General features: G+C 43.1%; 1 protein-coding gene across 3 annotated transcripts in view; it reads left to right on the top strand.

Moving 5' to 3' along the window:
• The first annotated feature begins 2,491 nt into the window (after positions 1-2,491).
• ARL5A (ARF like GTPase 5A) overlaps positions 2,492-8,403 on the top strand; it is a 50,098-nt gene continuing 44,186 nt past the window's right edge. For 2 of the 3 annotated variants that reach the window (XR_015146248.1, XM_086353476.1), the window contains exon 1: positions 3,288-3,578. Coding sequence is in view for 2 of the 3 variants with exons in the window: in XM_086353476.1 (XP_086209602.1) it covers positions 3,533-3,578 (46 nt within the window). In the remaining variant the exon portion in view is untranslated. Of the gene's footprint in view, positions 3,104-3,287; positions 3,579-8,403 lie in introns of those variants that run through there. The other variant, XM_086353467.1, reaches the window with a different exon arrangement.

Raw genomic sequence — 8,403 nt, 5'->3', positions numbered from 1 at the left:
TTCTTTTGGTTATGGGTCATATTTTCATGTTTCTTTGAATGTCCAGTAATTTTTTATTGGATTCAAGGTATTGTAAATTTTCCACTGTGAATGACTTGATCTTGTCATCTTGATCTGTGAAGAATGTTGGACTTGGCTTTGATAGACAACTGTGAATTAGTTTGAGCCTTTCAAGTTTTATTTTTAAGCTCCTTTAAAACTGGTCTAGGGTTTTCCTTGTAGCTCAGTTGGTAAAGAATCTCCCTGCAGTGCAGGAGAACTGGGTTCGATCTCTGGGTTGGGAAGATCCCCTGGAGAAGGAAATGGCAACCCACTCCAGTATCCTTATCTGGAAAATATCCTGGACAGAGAAGCCTGGTGGGCTGCAGTCCGTGGGGTCGCAAAGAGTTGGCCACAACTAGCGACTAACTCACAAACACAGAGTAAGACTTATCTTTAGGCTAATTTAGCTCCTCTTTAAGGCCTCTGGGGTATCTACTGAATGTCCTATATATTCCGTGTCTTCTCCTCACACCGGCTGAAGAGAACTCACACTGGCCCTTTGTTATCTCTGGAGATTACTTGTTTTGCAGCTCCTCAGTGCTTTCTTTTTCCTCAAGTCATTATTGACTAGCCTCGTACTGGTTTTACATTACACACATACAGACTAATATGCAGCCAAAGGCTCAAAAGCTCAACCTATGTAGATTTCTGAAGATTTTCTCTGGATAGCTTCTTCCTTTCAATCACTCTGCTTCACAGATTGTAGTAGCCTTGATCTCTCTCTGTTTCCATCTCAAGGAGATTGCCAGACTCTATCTGAGTTTCCACTCCCACTGTAGCTAGCTAGAATTGCCTCCAGGCAGAAATCCACATAATAATAAAACTATCCCCATTTGTGTCTCTCATCAAGGATCTCAGTCCCGTGCTGGGTGTTGGCCAATATCTGAAAACAGTTGTTTTCTATATTTTGTACAGTTTCCTATTTATTAGTGGTAGGAGTGTAATTCAAGACCATCCCTCTCTCTTACATATGGAAGCAGAAGTCTCTCCAATGACATTTTGCTCATCATTATAGTCATGAATAAATTAATCTTTAAAAAGTCTCATAATAAGAAGTCTTTTTACAAACAGTTTCATACCATTCAACAAATGTTCCCAATTACTTCTATAGTAGTTCCAAATTTGTATTTCACCCATGGGTCCTACAGTTGGATAAGACTGTATTAGGAAAACTTCTTTTCCATGCCCTGCCTTTTTTTTTTTGAGAGATACTTAGAAAATAAGCTGGGAGACCATCTCCCGGGTAATAATGTAGGTTTATAAAAATATGAAGCCCTAACTTCCCAAGTTAATGTGGATATGACATCCATTGCATTAGCTACAGTGTGCAAGAATGGACATATTAAGAGAATTAATATAAATTGGTTATGCAATTTTTTTGTTTTTCTAAACAGTACTTTATTATGTAAATATAAACATAACAATCCATAAATTAAAATAGATTAAATCCATAATCCATAAAATAATACTGTAATTTTCTTTCCCTTCATATGTCTCCTATAAACTTTGGCTGTTTAACCATAAGCCCCAAAAGAAACCAAAGGAGTTTTTTTGAACAGTTGTTTAAAAGGAGACATGCTTCAGTCCTCAATGCTGCCCTTTGTTTTATAGGTACAAGCTTTCCAGCTCAGACAACTAAGAAAAACTGTAGACTGTCTTAATGTCTTCCTTAAATGGCTTATTTTTCTATATATTGACATGAGATAGTGTATGACTAGGAGAAGTGGGGTGGAAAGGTGGAGTTCATTGTTGATCTTGATTCATTTCATTCAGCTCTTGCAGATGGGGGACAGAGCAGTTCCAAATGACTTTTACAGCTCTCTTCCCTTTTTCTTTCTGTTCCTTTTCACCAAAGTTAAAGGTTGGAGCTGTTTCTTTTTTCTTTGTGGAAGAGAAGAAGTAAACAACCTTGGTTTCTTGTTTTCCCACCTCTTGACTCTAATAAATACAGACTAATTATCATAGACATCCAATGATCTAGAATCAAAAAAGATCTTAGAGGCAAACCCTCTGCTTCCATATGTCAAAATGGAAGCCTGGTAAGGCTAAGTAACTTGCCCAGCTAAAAAAAATAACACGCAAAACAAGAAGTTTGATATGTTACTTAATGATTCACTTGTATTCTAGCTTTCAGCTAAGGAAGTATCCCACACTAGAGGGTGGATGAAATACAGTGTGACACTTGCATAGTAGGTGACACGGCTGTTCAAGGTGTGCAAGCCCCAAAGAGCAGAGAGAACATTTCCCCAGCTGTTTAACCAGCTGGGGATAATGAGAGTTACAGCTGGAAAGGACAGTTGAGGCCAAATTGTGGAGTCAATGCATATATCTCTAAGGTATTTGGACTTTACTGCTCAAACAGCTTTAGGTGCCACTACACATTTTGGAGCAGGCAATGGCAACCCACTCCAGTACTCTTGCCTGGAAAATCCCATGGATGGAGGAGCCTGGTAGGCTGCAGTTCATAGGGTCGCCACGAGTCAGACACGACTGAGCGACTTCACTTTCACTTTTCACTTTCGTGCATTGGAGAAGGAAATGGCAACCCACTCCAGTGTTCTTGCCTGGAGAATCCCAGGGACGGGGGAGCCTGGTAGGCTGCCGTCTATGGGGTCGCACAGAGTCGGACACGACTGAAGCGACTTAGCAGCAGCAGTAGCAGCACACATTTTTAAACCTGGGAGTGAACAAATCAAGATCGTTGTTTTGGGCAAGATTAATCTGCAAGTGGAGGGATACTGGAAAGCGAACAACATTTTAGTACAGGACGGCCATAAGGCCACTGCTTAGGTAAAGCCACCCTTTTGGGTGTCGGCGTCGAGATTTGAAGGATAAAGTAATCAGCCTCCCTCAAAGACCCTGATGGAATTCACGTCTTCGAAGGCTAGGAGGTGGGGCTTTTGATTAAGTGTGCGAACAAGGCTGGGGAAGAACACTCGATAACTTGTTCACACTATGGCTCTGTGGAAGAAAGGTAGAAAAAACGCCAAAGCAAGCAATCCAGAGCCACCTGTCCCAATCCGAAGCCCGCTTTGCCTGACCGAAGTCCCGCCGCCTACAGGTCGGTAAGATTGACAAGTAAGCCAGGGCCAGGCGGGCGCTCTTTCCCAGGCCCCGCCCCTCCGGCCGCGCGCCTGCGCCTTCCGTCCCTCCACCCCGCCCCGCGCCTCCCCCGCCCGCCTGGTCGCCGCCGCCGCAGCCGCCCGAGGGGAGCTTGGGGAGGACGGTGGCCCGCGAGGTTCGTCGCACACAACGCGGCGGCGATGTCCGCGAGCCAGGCGGGAGCCGCGGCGGCAGCGGCGGGGCCTCAAGCACGGCACGGCGGCCTGGGCTTTGGCCTCCCTCCGGTTCCTAGGAAGCGGGCCGACGGCCAGCGCGGCAGCAGCAGCGGCAGAGACGGAGGCTCCGGCGCGTCTCTCTCCTCCCCTTGAGCCTGAGCCGGGGGAGGCCAGGCGGCCCGGGTGGCTGGAGAGGGGTCCGCTGCCCGAGAATGGGAATTCTCTTCACCAGGATATGGAGACTGTTCAATCACCAGGGTGAGGGGCTCGGGCCGAGCGCGTACGGGTCGGGGAGAGGGTCACTCGTGGCCGGGTGGGTGGGTGGGTGGGGGTCTCCGAATACTTCCGGAATGTGGGCGCTGCGGTCGCGCGCGTTCTCTGCGCTGAAGTGCGGGCTGTTGCGGCTGCGGGCCTGGGGCTGGTCGATCCCACTCCCAGCTCGGGAATGGTTCCCGACTCGCTGCCCTTTTGTCTTAGGAGACCTTCCTAAGAAATCCATTCCGCAAATACACCCATTGCTCCGATTTCTGTTGGGAGTGGAAAAGGTCTCTTGTCCCACGTTCGACGCCCCTTGAGTGGCCCAGCCTGGCTCACGTTTCCGTCCTTCGGCGATTGGGTTTGCACACCACGGAGAAGTACTGGGGTTCTCTGGGATGAAGGTTATAGGTTGTGGCCGCAAACGCACCCCTGAGCGACCGAGGATTGCAGAATGCGGAAAACATGAGAAATCTCACTTGATTTAGCCAGTACATTCAGGTTTATGAGCCTTCCTTGCGCCTCCACCTCCCCGTTCCTCCTCCCCGCCCCCCCCCCCCCCCCCCCGCCTTTGGAAGATTCTTCTGCATCCTAAGTAGTGATGGTCCTCTCTCCGTTTGCCAGATTTGTATCTGTGTTTAAGGTTAAGCTTAAGGTCATTTTCCTACTCGTGTTTCTTGTTTCTTATTTAAGTAGAGGTTTTATGGCTGGATTTAAAATGTTAAAGTATCATTGAAAGCACTTAAAAATCATATCATGTGAAACATCTGTTAACTGTAAGTGACTAGTAATTTACCAGATATGGAGTGTATTATCATAAAGAGATGCTTAAGTTCATCTAAACTCAAACATTACCTTGAAATACATATCAGATTTATTGACATTTGTTAAAAAAAAAAATAAGTGTAAAACTGGGGGAAAGAGGATGCAATTTTAACAAAAAGACAACACAGCCATTAAGATACAAAATAGTTACTGGTGTACTTTCATTTCTTTTTAACTCAAGTTGGGTGATTCATCATCCCGGCTGTCAATAACTTTGTGTTTTCCTCCTGTGAAGCTGGTGTTACTGTCACAGCCCCAAATTTTCCAGTAAAGACATAAATGAATGGTGGCGTCTATTATGTGCAACCATCCCTGCTTCCTCCTTGGTAATCCAGCTGCTCCTACAAGAAGGCAATGGGAAGGGAACAGAACTGGAACTTGTGATCTCCAGTTTATCTTTTAAAAAATAAAGATGATAGTGTAGATCTCATGATACTAAATGGAAGAGCAACATTTCAAATGATTTTCAAATGATGTGGAGAATTTTCATGAACTGGAGAAAGCCTCTTCTAATATACACTGTCTCTAGCTAGCTGTTTCTGTTGAGAGAAGGGTGAATAGAAACCAGTTGCTTAACCTTTGTCCATCTGGGTCTCACCTAGAGTAGCAGGATATCTTGACTGTATGACCATGGAGCCCACAAATCCTGAAAACTTAATCTGTAGGTCTTAAGAATAACATGATACTGGTGGTACTTACAGTAGATAGTCTGTTTTAATGTTTAAATCCATAGTTTGTATTATTTTTAGCAAAGCTAATATTTCTACTCTACTGTGAAATTTAGAAAGATTGTTAATTGATCTCTAATCCTGCAAGAAAAATTAGATATCTCCATGTTATATTTTGAGTCAATGATAAAATTGTCTCTGTTAGTGAAGACAGAATTCGAACTTTGCCAGCAGCTACTTGACAGTACTAGATAATGATTTGTGCTTTGTTACCACTAAAAATCACTGAGTCGTGTTCTTATTACCTCTATTTTGTGGTAATTTTTGACTGGACCTTTTTTTTCAGTATTGGGAAATAGTAAGAAGTTAATGAAGTTCTAAAAATTTAGATGTCAGCATTATGAAAATATGAATAAACGATTTCCTGTTAAATGATGTGATTGTCTTATCAGCAGGGTCACTTTAAATCTATCAGGTACTTGTTGGTCTTTTAGTTGTGAATTAAACTTTATTTTACCTCCAGAAGATGTAGAACACAGTCCTATGTTCTTTTCACATAAACTCTTGGAAGGAAGTTTTGAGGGATAACAGAATTTGCTATGATGATGAAACAAACTGTGTGATATCTCTATCACTCTTTAGACCAGCTTTTTCAATTTAAGCTTAGTTAGGTTGAGTACATAATGAAAACTAATTGTATATTGCTCAGGCTTGAAAACCCAAAGGTTGCATTTATGTGATACTTTAATAGGGTACAAAGTTTGTCTTAGATGCTGTTGTATGTATCATTTTTTAAAGTTTCTACTATAGAAACTTTGAAGTAGGTTTTTGGAGTAGTTTTTCCTTTGAAGTAGTTTTTCTTTTCTCCTGAAAATAGGAAACTGAGGTACTAGTGGAATGATTTTCCTAGGTAATGCAACTAAATACTGCAGAAATATTTTGCTGGCCTTAAAGAAGTGACTGGCATCGGTTTTTCATGTGAATTCTCCACCCTCCCCACCGCCCCGCCCCCATCCCCATTGCTGTTTTTCAGTTACTAAACTGTAAGTCTTTACAACTTTAGGGCTTGGAAGAGTTGCCACTAGTACCTTTTAGTATAGAAGGCCTTGTGATCAGAACTCCACTTGTTCATTGAACAAGTATTTTGAACACCTGTTTTGTGCTGGGGTCTGTTGTAGAGGGCTTCCCAGGTGGCGCTAGTGGTAAAAAACCTGCCTGTCAATGCACGGAGACAAAGAGATGCAGGTGGGGTAGACCAAGAACAAAACACACAAGACCCCCTGCCTTTATGTGGGGAGATAAGCTAACTTTGTCTTTATAGATAAAATAATAGCAGTTAATATTGACTTGCAAGGTTAGGGTCCATGTGTTTCATGCAGCTAATTTAGTCTTCACTTAATTGATTTACTCTTAATAAGAACCCTGTGAGCCTGATAGTCTCCAGTTTTTAAGACAAAGAAACATTAGGTAATTTGTTCCAGGCATTACAGTTAAAAGTGATAGACTTTGGTGCTAAGTTGCTTCAGTTGTGTCTGACTCTTTGCTGCCCCATGGACTCTGTCCATATGATTCTCCAGGCAAAAATACTGGAGTGGGTTGCCATTTCCTTCTCAAGATTGAACTTGAGTCTCCTGCATCTCCTGCATTGGCAGGTGGATTCTCTACCGCTAGTGCTACCTGGGAAGCCCTTTTAGATTGAGACTTTAACCAGGATCATCTAGTGCCTGAGTTGGTGCCCTTGAAACCTAACAAAAACTTCTTTGTATAAGAAGGATTCATGTTAGATAAAAGGAAGAACTTTTAGACTCGTGAACTGTGAAAGAAGTTATGAAGTTTCCTCATGGGGAGCGTTGTTTCATTCTCCTGATTAGCTCACAGAAAAGGAATGATCCATTGTGAATGAATTATGTAGAAGCTGCCGGTGCCGCAGGACCTGGTGCTGGGAAAGCCACCTCTGCTTCTGTTGTTCTTTTCATCGTGTGGGAATTCAAATATGTAAATGAGCACCTATAGAAGCTGAGTAGCCAAAGGGGTGAACTGTACCAGTTATTAAAACTTTAGCTCCAAACTCACCTTTTTTGTGTGCTCTGTGCATACAGACCTGGGTCCTTAAATACTAGTCTTTTAAAGGCACGGTGTCAAGCTTTGTTGGTAGGTGGCACTGCAAGAGGAGGGGGTTTTCTTTCTGGATATGATGTGCCTCTCAGCAGGCCCTCTCCTGCTCCGTGCAGTGTGGACGCCTTCTCCAGCCGCTGGCTCTTACACTGTCTAGTGGTCACAGCAGCTTCCTCTAATACCCACTTCAGTTGGTTTCAGAATGGAGGTCCTCCAGGGAAACACTTCCCAATGAACAGCTTTCCCCAACATGCTAGAGGGAGGATTTCCAGAAAGAGCCACCGGCGAGTCCGCACAGCTACTTCTCTGACATTCAGTGAGCCATGGCCAGGCCCTCAGCAAGGTCTGTATCTCAGTCCTGGGGAGCTGTGGGGAGAAGCCCTGTCTCAGCCCTGGGTGGTGAAAGCGCTGTGTATCGTCATTCCTTTAATCTTTATTGTTACTTCTTGTTAGCCAGTCCCTCATTACTCCAGTCCTCTGGAGTAGTTATTTTCAAGTTCAAATTGCTCTGTGGTTTCTGTTTCCTAATTGGATCTCTACTTTTTTCATGTATAATTGTTGCTTTTCATTCAGCAAAGTTTTTTGTCCCCCTCTCCCCACCCCCCGCCCCCAGCTGAAACTTCACTACCATTGCTGTAAGTTGCAAGTTTATTTTCAAACTTCGTTTTTTAAATTGATGATGCTTTTAGATTTTGCAAATTGAATTTTTAGTATGAGGGACTTTATCGATTATCTCCCTTCTAACCTTTATGTCTTCCAATTTTGATTTATTTATTCATTCATACTTTATTAAGTACATGATTTACTCTATAGATTCTGTGTTAAGACCTGTGGAAACTATAGTATACCTGACAGAAATGGGACTTTTTGTTCCTTGTGAGACAGAATCCTTGGGACTTAGTTTGGATATGAGGTGAGAATGAAAAATCAGGGTGACTCTCAGTTTATCTGCCTTAGTATTTGTGTTTTCTAGCTTTGGTATGATTCACAGAGATAGAAGTTCTCCAGGATAACGATGACTTTTTTTTTGCTTTGCTTAATTTACTGACTGGTAGTTGGCAGGATATATATTGACTTTTAGAACCTGTTAGTAAATAGAACTGGTAGGCTGCCTGAGTATATCAGAAGGAAACAAAGAAGGGAAACAAGCATTTTGATGACAAGAGTCAAGTATTGATTGGGAGACTAAAGCCCAGGTGATAATGCAAAATTCCATCCAG

Source organism: Bos grunniens, chromosome 2, assembly GCF_055505025.1.
Source record: "Bos grunniens cultivar Pamir isolate PY7600 chromosome 2, Bosgru_T2T1.0, whole genome shotgun sequence".
NCBI lineage: Eukaryota > Metazoa > Chordata > Mammalia > Artiodactyla > Bovidae > Bos > Bos grunniens.
The sequence above is the reverse complement of the archived record's forward strand: the minus strand, read 5'-3'. Positions and strand labels throughout refer to the sequence as shown.